Source organism: Notothenia rossii (assembly GCF_949606895.1).
Source record: "Notothenia rossii genome assembly, chromosome: 5".
NCBI lineage: Eukaryota > Metazoa > Chordata > Actinopteri > Perciformes > Nototheniidae > Notothenia > Notothenia rossii.
In genome coordinates, this window is record NC_136903.1 from 34,079,278 (window position 1) to 34,100,008 (window position 20,731).

General features: G+C 42.9%; 1 protein-coding gene across 2 annotated transcripts in view; it reads right to left on the reverse strand.

Moving 5' to 3' along the window:
- Positions 1-2,521: 2,521 nt before the first annotated feature.
- LOC307041714 (transcriptional enhancer factor TEF-1-like) overlaps positions 2,522-20,731 on the reverse strand; it is a 61,626-nt gene continuing 43,416 nt past the window's right edge. For both annotated transcript variants that reach the window (XM_079685201.1, XM_079685200.1), the window contains 7 exons: positions 20,272-20,321; positions 11,557-11,618; positions 9,662-9,789; positions 7,379-7,552; positions 4,531-4,671; positions 3,918-4,070; positions 2,522-3,465 (listed from right to left, as the gene is read on the reverse strand). In XM_079685201.1, the coding sequence (XP_079541327.1) occupies positions 3,352-3,465; positions 3,918-4,070; positions 4,531-4,671; positions 7,379-7,552; positions 9,662-9,789; positions 11,557-11,618; positions 20,272-20,321 (822 nt within the window). In that variant the 3' untranslated portion in view covers positions 2,522-3,351. The remainder of the gene's footprint in view (positions 3,466-3,917; positions 4,071-4,530; positions 4,672-7,378; positions 7,553-9,661; positions 9,790-11,556; positions 11,619-20,271; positions 20,322-20,731) is intronic.

The window sequence follows — 20,731 nt, forward strand, 5'->3', positions numbered from 1 at the left end:
AATTAGTGCTTTCACATCCTGTAGATGCTTAATATGATTGGACATTGAACAGAAAAGCCATACAATTGGGTTAACAGAGATTGGGGGCACTATTCTTTTTAATAAATCAGTTTCCTGTGACCTTACTTATTCCGTCTGCTAACCAAGATGAAGAGAGGTGTCCATATTTAATCAAATTTAAAGTGTCTCTAAATACAAAAATGCCCTTTTCTGAACTAGGCTCAAAAAACAAAAGGTCCATTAATCCAATTTTTTTTTCATTTCTTTGTTGTTTTACTAACATCTGTTTTACAGTGTAGCCCATGAGCTAAGTATGTTAAGTGTCCTTTTCTTTGAAACTATTTTTGGCAGAAGCTAGTGGTAAGTTACTCTAGACTAGACTTTCATAAGTCCCTTATTCCTCTGTACTTTCTGCCACATGATGACTGTCTTTGGTAAGCAGGTGGTAGACAATGACCAAACAGAGGGTCGTTATTGCAAAATAAGCCCCTCTGAGGCTGTGTGTTAAGTTAGCATGTACGTGTTACGTGTTAGTACTCTGCTGTGAAGGTCTATAGTCTGCCTGCAAACAACAAACCACTGTCGTGAGGCAAAGCTCTGGGAAAGTTAAAGGAAAGGTTTTTTTTAAAGGGGTTTTCCTGACAGAATGATTCACCAGTGAGTTGAAAGGGTTGCATTTAGTTGGACAGGTGTGTGTAACCCTAAAAGACACCCACAGCAATCTTGAGACAAGATAAAGCTGTTTTGGACGATGAAAGACCCAAACATTCTTCAGCACAAATGTAGAAGACTGGTTCCAGACCAGTAAGATCTGACTCAGGTATGAGTCCTTTTAAGACTGCCAACAGTTAGCCAATGTTGACCAAAGATGGCTCTTTTCAGGTCTAGTAAACTGGTCAAACTTAAGGTTTTTTCTTCTTCAAATATTCTAGACACCACTAAGCATCCCAGTGAGTACAGGAAACAGAACCATGTGATTCTTGACATAGTTTTAATCAGCATACTGTATTCTCCATGGTTGAACACAGCATGCTGGTATACATGGTTCTTCGGTATGTCGTAACCCCAATCCCAACCCTTCAGGATTTTTTAAATAACTTTACAGCCGCGATATAAAGATAAAAATAGAATTGGCATTCTCTCTTAGTAACAAGTCCAATTTGTATTTTATAAATGAGGCACCAGACAATCTGCAAGCTGTTTCAACATGAACCACCATGTAATACACAAATGCAAATACATGTAAATAGTGCCGTTAAAAGAAGCAAACAAGAACATGTCTCATTAACATTTGGGAACAAATAACATACTTTAGAAAGGCTCACTGTGAACAAATTACAACAAGAAACAGCCATTAAATATGGAATTTGGATATTTAGCCCTCAGACGCTGAAAGCTGGAGCATGATAAACGTAATTATGCATTTATATTAGCTCAAATGCCTTTCTATACACACATTTACGACCAGATTATTTTTCATGAAACAGATTAGAAATGTCTACTGCTGTTCCCAACCAAAGGCACTTCATGCTGCTGGGCATGACACAAACAAACCACTTCTCATCACCTGCTACAGTACACTTAATCAACAGTTTTTGGTTTTTGATTTATAAATGACTTTAATTCTGACATACTATCATAAAACTGGAAGAAACAAGTCCTGGACTGATTAAAGGGAAATGTGTCTTCACCCACTTTCTCTCAAAATGAAAAACCATGCCATGGCTTATAGTTTGCTATGCACTCATTGGACGTGAAAATGTGTGCTGTTAGCTAGCTAGCTAGCTAGCAAAGCTATCTTTTATGGTAGAAAATCCTTACACACTGGTCAATTGACCCTAAAATTAACAGAGGCTACTCTTGGACACTAGTAAAGTCGTATATTCATTAAATACCTGAAAAAACAAAGTTTAACTTTTATTTAGGGAACTGTGTCTTCAACCACTTTCCTAAAATGAAGCACTGCACCATGGCTTCCAGTCAGGGCAATTCAAATCTGTAAGACGTAAGAACATTTCAGGTTTAAACACATCTGTCAGCTTAAGTTAGCTGGTGCAAGAATACTGAACTAAGCTTATTAAACTAAGATAAATTAACTAAGTGAAACCTGATTTTTTTTAAAAGCATAGGTTATTTTTAACAGTTTGGAATGTTTCTTCCCTTGAACATTATGAAGGACGTTGTATAGTTTTAAAGAGTCACAGTGCTTCCCAATTGATTGACCACAACCTATTTAAAATGTAAAGTTATGATCCTTAAGATTGTACAGAAATCTGACCCAGTTTGGTCTGCATTTGTTTTAACAATAACCATTCAATATATTAAAATGATCTTATTATTTGTCAATAGCTGCCAAAAGAGCCAGGGCTGAAAGCTTAAGGATTGTATCTTTAACATGTTTTTCTTCAATCTTAATGAAGAGTCGCTTGTTGCACAAACAGGTACCTGAATGATTAAATGTCATTTATACTTTCTTATTAACATACATTTTAGATAGTTTTCCTGGAATTAAAATATAGTCTATATGCTACTATCAATAAACAATTTCCCAAAGTTCAGAAGCTATTCTTTTTTTGTGTTTTTTTTTTAAGAAAACATACAAAAAGTTAAAAAAATTATTTTCTTTGGGAACAAACCTCTTTTATGTGCAAGAATCTAGCTCACACAATTTGCAGTGGATATATGTACAAAACCAACTCTATAGTTTACTATGTGATGCATAATGCAATAGTTATTTTATTTTCTTGTTATTGATGATACACAGGGTCTGACCTTCAGTGTCCGTCAGTATATTGGCAGATAACACACACTCTTTTGTCACAGGGAGGAGGGAATTTAATTGATTTTCCCAGGGTGGAATTTCCCAGAAGCACTTGACAGAAATAACACTTTCATTTCCATCTACAGAACAGCAAAATACAAATGTATTGGGAAAAAAAGGGAAGAAACTAATTAGGAGGAGACATCTCTCTGTGATATCAGATTCTGAATGTTTTTGGGGAAACCACCCCGTTTTGATGTGATTCATTGTGCTTTTTTAATAATCAATGTATTTTTTTTTACAGCTAATTACCATCTGATATAGAGGTTGGAGTGAATATTGTTGAGTTGAAATGGAGGATCCTGAAGCAAACTGCTTTATAGCTGATTTTAATAATACAAAAAATAACCAATTATTATTGTGATGTTTTGCAGTAAAATGAAGCCACTTCCGTTCTCACTAGGTCGAGTAGTTTGGCTGAAAGACACTTTTGTAGAATTCAGTTTTTTGACATTTTACCTCCAATGTCACCATTAATCACCAAGCAAAAGGCCTTATGTGTGTGTGTTTGATAAGTGTGTGTGTGTGTGTTAGTCCTTGACGAGTCGATAGATGTGGTGCTGAGCTCCGTGCTCACTGTTAGACACCTCAAACACACACGCCATACACAGCAAGGTCTCCTGAGTGTCTCTGTTGCTCACAACCTGGACACACAGACAAACAGAGAGGGGAAAGAATATTAAACTTTTTTAAATATGCATTTATAGGTTGCATACAGTAAAAAAGCAACAACAACATATAAACTTTAATTATTCACTCAATATACTTAATATGCGCCATATAACGTTCATAGACAGACATGCTGTGTCCCTATTTTAAAGACTTCCCTTAATACATTGCATGTCTTACAGTGGTGTGTTTATTAAATAGGCTATGATAAGACCCACATGTATAACTTTGATTTTTATAACGCTGGTCGCGCAACTTCCGTTGTTAAGCTAATATGTAATCGTTGAATATCATAAACTAAGGATACAGTGTTCCACGCGTACACTTCTAACAACAATATCCAGTTGCTCAGAGTGCATTGCATTTGGCCATACTTTGGATTAGGATGCACTTCAAATAGCAAATTGAGACTGACAGAAGTCCTCACCAGCAGAATAGTAAAGTTCTCCAGCACGCTGTTCATCATGTATTTCTCAGGAAGGTGTTTGAGCTTGTGGATGAAGTTGATCATGTATTCACACATCGGAGAGCGGCTGATTCTGTAAATGAAGCGGCCATTTTCAAACCGTGCGTACTCCGTCTAAGAGAGAAAGAAAGAAATTAGATAGTTAAGAAGAAGTACACCATTTTGTACACATATGAATAGGTTTACTAGTTATTAGCCAATCCTATAAGAAAATCTATTATAATGTCTCATGTGGCTGTGGAATACTGTGTCACCTCACACAGTAATAGTAATGATGTCATAAAGGTTTATTTAATGTCATTAGGATTTATCATTAGAAATTTGAACTGAAAGGCTGTGGTACAAAGTTGTTAAATATTTTTTATTTACCAGGGAGAAAGCTGCTATTCGGGATCTTATAACGTTTTTGGAGTGCGTCATGCCATGTTTATCACAACTCTGTGCACTTGTTTCCTGAAATATCTCAATACCAAAAGGCATGTTGTTTATGCATCTGTAAGTCTGAAACAATCTCATACAGTATTTCTAAATACTTTTCACCCCTCTGACCACAATCATTTGAATTCCTCCTCACCTCAACCTTCTCGACCACCTGCTTGCCGAAGGAGCAGACCTTGGTGGAGCAGGTGATGGTCATGTTCTCCGAGCTCTCGTATTGGCTGGTGACTCCATAGAACGCTGCCGGGTCGTCCTGCACATTAGAACTCAGGTCCGCCTGACAACAACACAGAAATAAATGTTAAAAAGTACACCATTAACGACAGTGTAACATGTCAACGTTTATTACCAAACAGTCTAATCAATCCACAGAAACATGAGAGCAAAGTAGAACCAAGTGCCCTCTGTCCTGTTCTAAAACCTGGGCCCACACTCATATTTCTCATGCTATACATATATTGTCATTGTCAATTTAAAATCAGATATAATATGCATTTACTTTTCTTTTTTTAAACTATTTTCACCTGAAATATTTTAAAGGTTGGTTCATCCAAATCTACATATTACAGGAACACTACAGGAAAGGGAACACCACAACATTTCAAAATAAGGCCCCCTATGGAACCTTTGCAATTATTCACTGTACTGGAAGATGCAACAGGGTAGAAATGGTTCCCGTTGAACTATGTGTCATTTAAAATGTTCAATCATTGAGAACATGTTGCACCTGGATTACAGGCTGAGAGACATGGAGAAGGGTTTGTACCGTTTGTAATGAGTTCTATAAGGAGCAACATGTGTCTCAGGGCTGAGAATAAACACACACTCCATATATTAAGTCAAGCCCTTGCACATCCATTCACTCATACTCACACACACCAACATATATGCTCAATAAAGCAGCTGCATATTATCAGAAAACATGCTCCATTGTGGTAGATCAGAGAGCTTTTTAATTAAATTCAGACACACACACACACACACACACACACACACACACACACACACACACACACACACACACACACACACACACACACACACACACACACACACACACACTCTCTCTTTGTTTGTTGTCATGCTACAAGCACGTCTCATCTCTTCTTCATCGTATAGTGAACCCACTTCACTGGCCTGCAGGCTTCTGTCCTCCCCTGCATGATTTTACTGCTGACAACCTCACAGCTTCATTCACACTGTCCAGCGCCCTGATAATTAACCCTTTGTTAAACCCCGCCCCCAAAAGGGATTGTCCCATGATAGCTTAGCAACCGTAACTAGCCACAGCAAGCCTGTCAAGCTTTGGATTTCTGCACTAAAGCGGTATGCATGGGGCTTTAGCAAAAGGTGATATCCTTCAAAGACTCTGTGGTGTCGTCTTATCTAAGCAAAAACACACGTGTAAAGGTGAAAGGAATTTGTTCAAACCATGCATTTGTCTGCTGCAACGTGAGCTACAATAAAATGAGTCAGCATTTGATTATTTCTGAGCATTTTTGTTCAACCCTTTTTTATTAGTTTTTGGTTTGATGCCTGAAATAAAATCTGTGGTTAATAGAAGCTAAACAGATTTTCACATTTTGTTATACAAGAAAGGGATATGTCAGTAAAAAGCTAAATAAATACTATTACGAAGTGTCTATGTGTCTTTAAAAAGGTAATTGCTAACAAGTGATTGAAGGAGACTACTACCCGTCATCCCGCTGAACGTTAGCCGCCTTTAGCTAAGCGCTGGGGACGTGAGGCCTTTAGAGTAGTTTGTTTATAGCCTTACATTCACATTAGCTATTTACTTCTGATGATTGCATTCATGCGACTAAAGTATTGTCCCCAGTTAGCCCAATATTACGGAAATCTGTTTTCATGGAGCGTAGAAGAAAGGGTAATAATTTCCATTGCATAAATGTATTTCATAATGAAATAAAGAGTGTTTTCAGTTCTCTTCTTTTTTCAAACAAATATATACATTTAAAAAAAGTCATTTTTGGTAGTAGTATTAGTAGGCCTAGCTAAAGTACACTTCAATTAAATCTAAATATCCATTACTCTCTCTATGACCATATTTATTTAATTTAAAAAGAATAATATCGCAGTTTCAAAAGATCTGGTAATAATTGGCAAAATTGGCATTTAATAAAAAACCCTTGTCTCCAGCAGGATGAGTCCTCTGAAAAATATATTTTTGTCTGATACCAGGAAGCAGTTATTTAAAAATAACTGTTTATTTTATTTGTAAATCTACCTCTACTTTCACTGTATAATCCAAAAGATCAAAAACATGGACGAAATGTGAGACATACAAAACTAGCTCCTTGAGGTAGGAAGTCTCAGACCTACCAGACAGGCAGATCATAATCAATTCTGTCTTTTCACGTCAACCGTGGAAAAAGTTATAAAGTCTTTAGAGACTACTAGATTTGTTCGAGTTTCATAAAATGTGAATATTACTTTATATAATAATATTACATTATTTGTGAATAGACAAACATGGGATGAATTCTGTTGCAGGGATATTTTCTAAAGTCCTTGACTCGTAAGGGAGAGACAGATAAAGACACGCACGTACGCACGCGCGCACACACACACACAAACACACACACAGGTGGAGACAGAGAGCTACCTGTGAGTCAGGAGGTGAGCAGGTGTTCAAACAAAGCGACTGTGCTTTCATCAACCCACCACCTCCATATCCCAGGTGGGAAGACAGAACAAACACACACACGGCACCCACAAATACAAACTGCACACACACACACACACACACACACACACACACACACACACACACACACACACACACACACACACACACACACACACACACACACACACACACACACACACACACACACACACACACAGAGATAAAGTCTCTGCCAATGTCTCTGAGGCCTCAATGATGTCAAATGAATATAAAATGGGATTGAAATGAAAGAAAACTCTTGCATGAACAGGAAGTAGGTAAGTGTTTGTCTGCTCACCCAGAACTTGATCAGGTAGAAAGCGTTTTGCGGGCCCTTGGCGAACAGCTCTTTCAGGCCCCCTTTCTTCTCGGGGAACTTGTCGTAGATCTGTCTGATGTCCACACACTCCAGCATGGGGTCGCTGTAACTCGGGTTGTTCTGGCTGATGTTCACAAACAGGTGCTTGTTATACTGGGGGGAGGATAACTTTGAATTAGCCAAGGATTGAGGCGGAAAATGGGTTGATAAAAAACAGCTGATCTCAATATGGGACAGAAAGCCGCAAAAGAAAGACAGAAACAACATAGTATTTTGTGTAGAATGGGCTTCATTTGGATAAATGTGTCAACCAATTTTATTTGAACAAAAAGCCCTTAATTCATGAGATTTGACAGTCTTAAACAGATATTTCCCATGCATTATGGGGAACATGCGCCTCTAAATCCATATCATCTTAATTTTGGGATTAGACTCTAATTATGTATGCAGACACGCCATTCAAATTGCATTGTATACTGTGCGCCTAACGATATTACAGAAAACAAAACAAAAAAATATATATTTTTAAAAGATTATTGAGAAACTGATGTCCATTTTGTCATAGGAGAGATTATCTACTCCTGCTAGATTTTTTTGTGTGTGGGTGTGGTTTTATTTCTGTTTCTTTAATAGGTTTTGTCTTAAATGTAGGACTGTGTTGTATCGTCTTATGATTGTTGAGGAAAAAAAAGTTAACGGGAGTCAACGGGAGACAGGTCGACATAGCTGTCCCTCCCCACATCTCACAAATGAAAGGTGTCCCATGGAGCTTTGACAATCACAAGCATACATGGTGAAACTGAAACAGATTCCTGCATAAAAAAGTAATGCACCAAGATAGCAAGGAAGAAGACAGCTGATTTGTAAACATTGATGTAAGCAATGTAAATCAAACATATTATATATAATATAATGGTGTGAGAAACAGTGAATGTTTCCATAACTGTAGGTTTTCAAGAAACCTCTACAAAGAAACTTAAACTAGGGAGCAAAATGTAGACTAAGGTTTAAAGCACACCTATGTATTACTTTCATGATAAAAAATACAATTTAAAATAGTTCCATTTTAAAGAGCAACAGGCCACAGTTCAAACTTGGATGACTAGACGTTTAAAGTCAAATAAAATCGTACCATTATAATGTATTACTTAAGCTTCTTACAAGCAACAAGCTACTTCATTATACCACTGCCAAAGAGACTGTTTGGCACAGTTTGTTTGCGAGCAGGAATAGTGAAAAACTATTGGCTGTTTTGATATTAAATGTTGAAGGGTCTAGCACAGACCAAGGAAGGACCTACTCAATTTAAAAGCGGATCCTAAAAATGTTGTGAATACACAAGTTATGTTTCACTGACAATAATATTAGGAGATTCATGGGGACCAAGTGACTGTCACTGTATCCTAGCGCCGCCATATTTGTGTCAGTTGCAGCTTGTAATAACATCAGCAAAGACGGAGCAAGATCCAAGAAAAGTTCATTACAATCGGTAAATGTTCATAAAAATAATCACAGGATATTAGGGAGTTATCGCTGAACGAATGGTTGGACATTTGTGCTGCATTCATGTGGTGTAGGATTAATAACTGAATGGTCGTTCCTGACCAAGAAAATGCAGGTAAACTCAATAAACAATAAATTCAGAAAACAGCAAGTTAACGCCTTAACACTCTAGTGTGGTTTTGAACTAGAATGTTATGTGTTGCGTCCATGTACGACATCAGGATTTAAAGCTCTTAAACACGCAAAAAGTAAGAAGAACAACTTCCCAACTCTGGAAATGGGGCCATCCGAGGACCATTTGAAGGCATCATTGGCCTTTGTGGAGTTCTGTGCTCTCTGTGCTCATCTTTATCTTTGTGTATCATAAATGCTATATAAATTGTATTGCCAAATGACTCTTTATTTACAATGTAAAATATCCATGAAACATGACCCCTATTGGCAACAGAGTCTATTTTTAAAGTCAACATAGAACCGTTTGAGGTTTGTAACTGTCCAAACAGTTGTAACAAGATGAATGCCAGCTGTCTGTGAGCCCAAGGTAGAATAATGACAGTGAGTCCACAGTGTGACAGGATGACGGATAGAGTGAGCAGACACAGAGATAGAGCTTTACAAAGGTTATTCATACTAGGATACTACAAAGGGCTTTAACGCGGTTCTCTGCTGTGGGGTTATCTGTCATCTCTGTTTATGGGACAATAGGGAGAGCTTATTGCAGACCGTGGGTGTGTGTGCATGTGTGTGTGTTGTACTCACTGCCTCCTGGTCCCTCTGTGTCTCCAGGAAAGATGAAAACTCTACCAGACGTAGTTTGGTGGTGCCGATGGAGCGACCATGCCACGCTGGCTCTCTGTGTGTTTGGGCTGCAGCAGGAGGCTCGTAGCCTAGACAACACACACACACACACACACACACACACACACACACACACACACACACACACACACACACACACACACACACACACACACACACACACACACACACACACACACACACAGTCTGGTTAAAAGCACTTCATCACCACCATCATGTACAATCATGCCATTTAACAGGGTTATTCAAGCATTATTATTTGCTTCAATCGTGTAAAATGTAAGCCTGACTGAGGTGAAGGACTGAAAGGCAGTTAACAAAAGTAGATGTAAAAGGTAAGGTGACCAGATTTTAAAAAGCCTCTCGCTTTTGACGGCTGCCATCATTTTGAGTAAAATGTAGAACTCTGTGACCTCAATGAGTTGTTAAACATGTTTGGGGAAATATCAGCAATTAAGGGGAGTCAAGTAAAATGTTGCTTTAAGATGTAGCTTTTGCTGAACCACAGTGTAGTTTGTCACATGACTGGATTAGCCTTAGGGGGGAAAAGGGGCAGTTTGCGCAATATGAGCCAATCTAAACTCCCTGAAAAAGCCCTAAACTAAACAAAATCAAACTTAAATTGTAATTCTCCTCACTTTTGTTTGAGATTTTTTAACTGCTTCGATACTAAAGCTGTTTTTTGTTGTTGTTAAAACACTAACCCAAAAGCTAGAGGGATACAGTTTGTAGGGAGTGGTTCACTTGCTTTCAGACACAATCATCTGACCCTCTCTGGTGTTATATACAAGCTGTAAAACTCTTCAGCCTTTGAATTTTTTTTATATAAGACATTTTTGTATTTCCCAGAGAGCACTGGCTATTAACTTAAAACTGTAAGCAGTTTGTCTACAGTATGAAAAACATTCATCATCACTGTTATTAGTTGAGGCTACAAAGGTATGCTAACAATATTCATTGCGTAGTGTAAAAGCTAGTTAGCCTGTTATTTTAGCATTAGAATACCTAGCTAGTTTAGCCTTCTAACAGTTTCCCACTACAATTAGCTTACTATTTCAGACTAGTCTGCACACATCTTCTTGCTAGAATTATCCAACTGATTTAGACTAGCCTGCTAAAGTTTTTCTTCTAGAAATAGCTAACTTGTTAAGACTAGCCTGCTCAGATTTTTCCTACTAGGTGTTACAAATGTTTTATCTTATATCAACACACGCTGAGTCATTAGCGGCTCCTGCACAATGGTCCTCCTAAATAACAGAAGTAAGGGGGATATTCTCCCTAAAGGGTCAAGTTGTAGTCAATTCTAGCACTCCGTATATCACTAGGTAATTTATGGAGTCATGGTACGAAGATCTTAATTATATATGGGAAAAAATCAATACCTATCCCAGTGCTTGTTGCCTGTGTTGCATTGTAGTGAAATGATAGGCATATAATCAAATGACAGCATATTAAAGTACCACCATTTCAAACCAAACCAACCTTTCACAATAATGTCGGGGTGCTTTAACAAAACAAAAAATGTCTTGTTTAAACATTTTTAAAAGTAAAGCCAAGGATATACAGTATATGTTTATTCCCTAAGGAAAATTTATGTTAATTTTAAGTTCCAATCTCTGTAACATACAGTACATTTTGACAAAACCTATAACTATAATCAGCAATTGCAGGAAGTTTTCTGGATCTCAATTCCAAGAAAAGTAAGATTGACACCTTTTTTTCGTTTGACCTCTTGTAGAGAGCACCCTGTAGAGAGCCAGGGCCCTAAATGGAGGGACGCAGGACTGCCTGTTTGCTTTACAGAAAGGATATAATTGCACAGTGGTTTCTCTCACCTGAGATTGTGGTGATCCCCGCTGTCTGCACAGAGTAGGCTTGCTGAGAGAATGGCTTAATACTGAGAGAGTCAAAGACAGATATGAGAAACAAGAAGAGACAGCATTGTAGGTCATTCACGTATCTAGATTATACAGCAAGGAATTCTGTAGCAGGAGCACAGAAGTCAAGAGTGTCTCTTGGTTCAGTAAAAGCTATACAAGCCCCATTTACTGTACTACCATTATCATCATCACCATCACATTTAATGGCAGCTGGCAATGAAAGGAAAAGGGTTTGAACTTCTATCACAATGGTCCCCACTAGTCACTAGCCATGTGAACATACACTAATGTAAGAAATATGAAAAGCAGTATGGATGCAAAGAGACAGCCTAGTGGTGTACATTGTATAATATGCAGTGCTTGAATTGGAATAAAAAAGGTGCCAGTACTCTAAATCAGCAACAAGTATTTGGCACAAAGTCATAGTATATCCTATAATGCTGGTGGGTTTGTCTCTTTACTGTATATTTTAGAAAGGCTCACTGTACTTAAACAAAATGACTCAGGGTGCATCTGAGATTAGAGGGGGTGCAGTGGTAAAGTGCTATTTTTATAAGTGGGGAGTGGACCTGACACCCTCTAGTCTAGGGGAGTCCGGGGGCATGCTCCCCCGGGAACATTTTTTTTAAAATATTGAAGTTAGATGCATCAATCTGGTGCACTTTGAGAGCAAAATGAAGAGATATATGGATACCTCTCAACATCCATAATGAAACAACTGTAAACAGATTTACTTTTTCTTTATGGATATAAAAGAAAGTAAAGCTTGACTCCTACTGGCTGGTTAAATGACTCCTCGTCCCTGAGGCCACTACCAGTTTTTTGTGCCATTTTGCTGGATTTATTTGTCAATAGCGTTGCTGCACAAAGTGATAGCCCTCTAGTTTAAATTTACTACGCAAAAAGAAACATATCGAGATGGGTTACTATTTAAAAAAAATTGCAAATCTATTTGGGAACAGTGGGGCCGGGCCTCAAATCCTATAGGGGGGTCCGGGGGCATGCTCCCCCGGTAAGATTTTCTTTTAAATGTTGGACTTAAATGCATCAATCTGGTGCATTTTGAGGGGGAAATAAAGAGACTACACCCATATGAAACAAAAATGTATACATTTAAATAATCATAAAATCATAAGTACATGGCCATAACCAATAACATACAATATCCAATATGAAAAAACATTGAAACTTGTTTATTTATTTGTTTTTGGTTCATTTATAGTTGTGAGTGTGTCTGGGCTCCTGAATCGGCCTCTCCTGTCTCCCTCCTCTCCCCCTGCTCCTCTTTGAGGCAACGACTCAGTTTTAGCAAAGACTAGTTTTAGCTCTCAACAAGTTTATCTTACCTTTTTTCACCTAGTTAACATTTTGTTTGTATTATTCATGCATATTTTACTAATCACTACCCCCTCAAATGGAAATATGTGTTTACATAAATGGTGACCGAACCGTTTGAGACCCACTGAGATAACTTAAACTAAGTTAACTATCTAAAGACTCAAGAGAGTAATTTACCTCACCAGAGCTGTAGTTATCAGCCTCTCAGTCTGACAGCAAAGGACTCTCCCTCCACCTTGTTGTTTAATAGCTCCTTATATCCGTTAGCGCAGCTAGCTAGCACCAGATGCTAACAACAATACACGTAACCGGTGCACGCGCTTTCTCGCTCGCTCGCGCCACACATACACCAACACACACCCTCCCGAGCTTGAATGACACACAGAGACCAATCCAGGGCATTAGTATGATCTGTATGAAAGTGGCAATGTCGGCAGGCCACGTCATGTAGACAGCCAGTCACCCTCTGTGAGGCAGTGTCAGACCCACATTTGCCCTGCGTTGCGTTTACAATATATTGTGGTGATTGACATTATTCACCCACGGAACTATGGGTTGGGGTATTGTTCCGCACGGACATTAGGGAGTTGACCGGACTTCCTGTTTCCCCCGGTCTTATCTTCCTGGGCTGAAAGCTGTTTACATGTTGTTCTGATGTTAAATAAAAGTCTAGCTTGTACCTTCGATACCCCGCCTCCGACTCCCGTCTCTCGGCACTACATTGGTGACCCCGACATAAGTCTCGTAGAAGGATCCGAGACTGAACCGAGCATGGCAAATAACGCCGTTTTTTTCAAACTGCCGGAGTTTTGGGATACATCTGCGGCTGCATGGTTCGCACAGGCGGAGGCTCAGTTCGCCCTCCGCGGAGTAACTGATGACGCATCACGCTATTTCCACGTCGTTTCGGCACTGGGAAGCTCCACTGCGACCCGGACGGTGGGCTTTATTACATCTCCCCCTGCCCAGGATAAATATGCAGCGTTCAAGGCTTTCCTGCTAAAGACTTTCGAGCTGTCTCGGTTGGAACGGGCCCGACGCCTGCTCGCTATTCATAGCCTGGGAGACAGCAAGCCTTCTGACCACATGGAAATGATGCTCAACCTGCTAGGTACGGAAGAACCCAATTTTTTGTTCATAGAACTGTTTCTTCGGCACATGCCGCCGCATGTTCAGACAGCGCTCGCTAACACGGCTATTACTGAGCCACGCGCTTTAGCCGAAGAAGCTGACCGGTTCTTCCTGGCCACCCAGCGTTTTACCCCTGAGGTGCTGGCCCCGACACGCAGCGGCTCCTTCCCTGGTAGAGGCATGCCACCTAGCAGAAGCTCCAGGGCCGACGTCAGCGACTCCAGCCCTGGCCTGTGTCAGTACCATGCACGCTATGGGGCGAAAGCGAGGATGTGCCGTCCCCCCTGCACCTACAAGGAAACGGGAAACGCCAAGGCCTGCGCTCGGTAGTGGCCGCGAGCGTGGGCACATCCAACCGGCTCCTGTTCATCAGGGACACCCTCTCTGGTCGCAGACTCCTTTGTGACACAGGAGCCCAGCGGAGCGTCCTGCCGGCTACGGTGGAGGACGCCGCCGGTGGGGGCCACGGCCCACCTTTGACGTCCGCTAACGACACCCCTATCCGCACCTATGGCACAAAGACAGTGGACCTGTGTTTCGAGGGTCAGCGGTTTAAGTGGGATTTCATCACGGCTGACATCTCCTTCGCCCTCCTTGGCGCAGACTTCCTGTGCGCTCACGGACTGCTGGTGGACGTCAAGAACAGCCGCCTGGTGGACGCACTGACGTTTGCCTCGTTCGCATGTACCCGCGGCGAGGCGTCATTCAGCGGGCTCTCCAGCTCACTCTCACAGGGTGACAAGTTCCAGCACCTTCTCAGTGAGTTTCCCGACTTGACGCAGCCCACCTTTTCCGCTGCCACTACCAAACACAGGGTAGAGCACCACATTGACACTGAAGGCCCCCCAGTCTATGCTAGGGCCCGGCGGCTCAACCCTGACATGCTGTCGGTCGCCAAGTCGGAGTTCGACAGCATGGAGCGTCTGGGCATCATCCGCCGCTCGGACAGCCCTTGGGCTTCGCCGCTCCACATGGTCCCTAAATCAGCCGGTGGCTGGCGACCGTGTGGTGACTACCGCCGCCTTAACGACGCCACTACGCCAGACCGCTACCCGGTCCCTCACATCCAGGACTTCTCTTCACACCTGGCGGGCAAGCTGGTTTTCTCCAAGGTGGATCTGGTGCGGGGCTACCATCAGGTTCCGGTGCACCCCTCAGACGTCCCCAAAACTGCGGTGATTACGCCGTTCGGGCTTTTCGAGTTCCTGCGTATGCCGTTTGGACTTAAGAACGCAGCTCAGTCCTTTCAGCGGCTGATGGATTCGGCGCTCAGAGACATGCCATTCATTTTCGTCTATTTAGACGACATCCTTGTCGCCAGCTCCTCCTCTGAAGAGCACCAGGCACATCTCTGTGTCCTTTTTGCGAGGCTCAGCCAACACGGCCTGATTATCAACCCGGCAAAGTGTCAGTTCGGGTTGTCCTCCATCCACTTCCTCGGGCATCTCATCAGCAAAGATGGCGCCGCCCCCCTCCCATCGAAAGTGGAGGCCGTGTCCGCCTTTCCACGACCGTCTACAGCTCGGGCGCTCCGAGAGTTCCTCGGGATGGTGACGTTTTATCACCGGTTCATCCGCCGGGCGGCCCACACCATGCGCCCGCTGTACGAGGCCCTCAAGGACAAGTCCCCCGGCCAGGCCATAGACTGGACGGCTGAGCGAAGCCGCCATGTTGGCTCACCCGTCACACAGGGCCCCCATCGCTATCACCACCGACGCGTCTGACTACGCTGTGGGCGCGGTGCATGAACAATGGGTCGACGGCGCCTGGCAACCGCTTGCCTTTTTCAGCCGCCAGTTGACTCCCAGGGAGCGCAAGTACAGCGCTTTCGACAGGGAACTCCTTGGTCTCTATTTGGCTGTTCGCCACTTCCGTTTCCTGCTGGAAGGCCGGGAGTTTGCGGCGTTCGTGGATCACAAGCCACTTACTTTCTGCATGTCCAAGGTGGCCGAGCCGTGGTCCGCCCGACAGCAACGCCAGCTTTCGTACATCTCCGAGTACACCACGGACATACGACACATCGCTGGCAAGGCTAACGTGGTCGCGGACTGCCTCTCCAGAGCGGTCATCGGAGCTGTGCAGCTGGGCCTCGATTACCTCCGCATGGGCGCTGACCAGGCCTCTGACCACGGGGTCCAGACCCTCAAGGCCTTGGTCACGGGATTGCGACTGGAGGAGGTCACGGTCGGTGACTCGGGCGCGAAGCTGTTGTGTGACATCTCCACGGGCCAGCCTCGACCGCTAGTCCCTACGGACTGGCGCCGACCCGTTTTTGAGGCGGTTCACAATCTTTCCCACCCCGGTAGGAAACCGTCCGTGAAGTTGGTGTCGCAGAAGTTTGTGTGGCAGGGGCTTAAGAAGGACGTGAAGTCCTGGGTCGACGCATGCGTGGCTTGTCAACGGGCTAAAGTCCACCGCCATACTAGGGCCCCTTTTGAACTGTTTGCGGTTCCTGAGAGGAGGTTTGACCATGCCAATGTCGACCTCGTAGGTCCGCTTCCCCCCTCTCACGGTTTCACCTACCTGTTTACGATGGTGGACAGGACGACCCGCTGGCCCGAGGCCGTTCCCCTCACCTCGACGTCAGCTTCCGACGTCGCCCGCGCTTTCATCGGCACGTGGGTGGCGCGCTTCGGGACCCCGTCTGACCTCTCCTCTGACCGCGGTTCTCAGTTCACCTCGGAGCTGTGGAACGCTGTTGCTGTGGGTTTGGGGGTCAAGCTGCACCGCACCACCGCATATCACCCCCAGGCTAACGGATTGTGTGAGCGGTTTCACCGATCCATGAAGGCGTCACTGCGTGCCGGATTGACAGACGGCAACTGGGTGGATAAGCTCCCGTGGGTTATGCTCGGCCTCAGGTGTGCCCCCAAGGAAGACCTGCAGTCCTCGTCGGCGGAGCTCGTCTATGGCCAGACGCTACGGGTCCCCGGGGAATTCATTCCCACCGCCACTGTGCCCTTGTCTGCAGCCGGGCAGCGATCCTCCCTGCTGGAGACCGCCGGGACATTCACGCCCGTCCCCACGTCGCAGCACAGCAACCCAGCTTTCCGGGTGTCCCCCGGATTACGGTCGGCGGATTTCGTTTTTATTCGCCACGATGCTCACCGCGGTCCCCTGCGCCCCCCTTACGACGGTCCGTTCAGGGTCATACGTCACGGGGACAAGAGCCTGGTGGTGGACGTTGGTGGCAGGCCTGAGACTGTGTCCGTTGATCGGATTAAGCCTGCTCACGTGGACGTTTCCAGGCCGTTGGAGTTGGCTCTGCCCCCACGTCGGGGCCGCCCTCCCATGTCCCGCCCCCCACCCCCTGTGGGGATGCCCTCGCCCTCGTTGGCGCCCCTGCCCTCGCCTGCGGCCCCGCCCTCCTCAGCCCCTGTGGTCCGTACGCGCCGGGGTCGGGCGGTACTTCCTCCCAGGCGCGAGGGTTTTGACTATGAGTGAATTCTGGGGGGGCTTGTGTGGTGATTGACATTATTCACCCACGGAACTATGGGTTGGGGTATTGTTCCGCACGGACATTAGGGAGTTGACCGGACTTCCTGTTTCCCCCGGTCTTATCTTCCTGGGCTGAAAGCTGTTTACATGTTGTTCTGATGTTAAATAAAAGTCTAGCTTGTACCTTCGATACCCCGCCTCCGACTCCCGTCTCTCGGCACTACAATATACGTATATTGCCGGCGGCTGAGTACCGGTGTTACAGTATAAGTTGAGTCATGACAACTGGCGACATTCTATTATTTTCGTCATAGGAATCCGGGGCGTGTACATTGAGGACCCATTGTTGACTTACCAGGAAATAAACATCGTTTGTCGTTTACGTTCATCTTTTGCTATATCTGCCTTCCTAAGATCACTTTGCTGCACATTCAGTACTCGTATGTGAGGTTGTGGGTGAGAGTCCGATATCGTGACGCTTACAGGGAGGTATCGAACATTACAAAGTAGGTGACTGTGTGGATGCCTGTTCAAAACATTGCAAACTTCAATAAATCATTTAAATTATATATTTGTGTCCGACTTTCATTTGTTCATCGTTCTTAATGTGATGTATAGTAGCTTTGATAGCTGTCCATACCTTCAGACAGCCTAAAAGTAAAACACAAGTTGTTTATTCACAGCCCGAACGCTCATCGAGATGACTGGATCAGTCATGACAACTTGTGATCAGCTCCGATTAAATTGTGATATCAATTCTGTAGCTAACCTCCAGGGAGCACGTTTATTTTATGAAATACCTGTATCCCTCTCATCACAACAAGACTCTACACTGTGCAGGAAAAACAATTACATACATGAAAATAACCTTGATGCATGGGAATTAAACACACAAACTATCTTCCGTGGCTATACTGATATGTCACAGTAACGGTAAACCACAGAAAAGTAAGTCCAGCGGGGCACAAGTTGAATACATATAATACGGTAGTTCTATTATGCCTTTAAGCCTATACGTTTAACCCATAAGAACCCCGACCCATTTCTACTTTTGGGGAAATGAAGGGGAACGTCATTTAGACTAAATAGACACATTTCTGACAAGTAACCTCCCTAGTGTCAAATATCTGGGCTTTAATGGTAAAGTAACTCTTATTTATAACTTAATTAACAAGGATGATGTTTTGGTTTGCATTTGTTTGAACATACTATGAATTGAAGAATAAAGCATATGTTAACTAAATATAATTGAATCAGCTAAATTAACTGACCAGACCATAATCATATTTCTAATTGTGCATATATGTCACTCCGGGTTTACTATGAATGTTTAGGGTTAAAGTCCCGATGTGACACCATGTGTCACAGCAATATTTATGGCATTTGTTTCATATCAATTTCATCAAGAAATGTTTCCGGAACAGGTTAAATGTAATCAGAATCAGAATACCTTTATTCGTCCCACAGAGGGGACATTTACATTTGTCAGCAGAAAAGAGCCGAAGACAGCTTAAAGTTTAACAAATGACATTTCATGTAAGCATTTTTATTCTTAAATGGCTTGAATATTAACTTTAGCAACAAAAAACCTTTCCAAATCTAGCTAGTTCTGTCACATGTTTTAGCCTGACACATGGACATCTTGGACATGTTGTTATGGGAAGACAAAAGCAAATGTCAAGGACCATGATGACCCCAGACTGTTCAGTGTGTGTCACTTTGGGACTTCATGAGATAAAAAAGGCTAAAGCTGTATAAGGAACTTTCCAGAACATTTAAATTTCATGTGACACCCGTGTCTAAGCAATTCTGTCTGCCTTCCGTGTTCCTGTTGTTATTTACTTCCTCTCTGCCTTCTTCTAATGATTTATCTGTTAGTTTGTGTGTTTAATTCCCATGCATCAAGGTTATTTTCATGTATGTCATTGTTTTTCCTGCACAGTGTAGAGTCTTGTTGTGATGAGAGGGATACAGGTATTTCATAAAATAAACGTGCTCCCTGGAGGTTAGCTACAGAATTGATATCACAATTTAATCGGAGCTGATCACAAGTTGTCATGACTGATCCAGTCATCTCGATGAGCGTTCGGGCTGTGAATAAACAACTTGTGTTTTACTTTTAGGCTGTGTGAAGGTATGGACAGCTATCAAAGCTACTATACATCACATTAAGAACGATGAACAAATGAAAGTCGGAAACAAATATATAATTTAAATGATTTATTGAAGTTTGCAATGTTTTGAACAGGCATCCACACAGTCACCTACTTTGTAATGTTCGATACCTCCCTGTAAGCGTCACGATATCGGACTCTCACCCACAACCTCACATACGAGTACTGAATGTGCAGCAAAGTGATCTTAGGAAGGCAGATATAGCAAAAGATGAACGTAAACGACAAACGATGTTTCTTTCCTGGTAAGTCAACAATGGGTCCTCAATGTACACGCCCCGGATTCCTATGACGAAAATAATAGAATGTCGCCAGTTGTCATGACTCAACTTATACTGTAACACCGGCATTTTACTGAGTACCGGCACCTTGCCGGTACTCAGTAAGAAGTGCCGGTACCACATGGGTAAAAATCAGAAGTGCCGGTACTGCGTACCGGTGAGTACCGGCCCAATTCAAGCACTGATAATATGTATGAATGAGTAACTAAAGGAGGAGAATGATAAAGGAGATATCTTTCAGAAAAATAAATCCATATCAAAGCTTAAAATGTATAACTACGTTAGTGTACCAGTTGAGTTTCACTTACTCTTCAGTGGCGGCACTAGATTGTCCTCCAGGAATCATCCCCTGCCACAGCTAAGAAAAACAACACACATGAATACACACGACCAAGGCAGCAAACCTGGACAATGTGTGTTTGTTGTTAGATTTGCACCGGGACTTCAAACAGAGCATATGTGGCCATGCACAAAAAATGGTTTTACAGTTATTGATGTCCTTGTGTTTTCTGTATCTATTGAAGAGAATACAAACAGTGTTTGTGTGTGTGTGTGTGTGTGTGTGTGTGTGTGTGTGTGTGTGTGTGTGTGTGTGTGTGTGTGTGTGTGTGTGTGTGTGTGTGTGTGTGTGTGTGTGTGTGTGTGTGTGTGTGTGTGTGTGTGTGTGTGTGTGTGTGTGTGTGTGTGTGTGTGTGTGTGTGTGCAGGCCCAGACTGGCCATCGAGAGGACCGGGAGGTTTCCCGATGGCCTGGCCTGTTAAGTGGCCT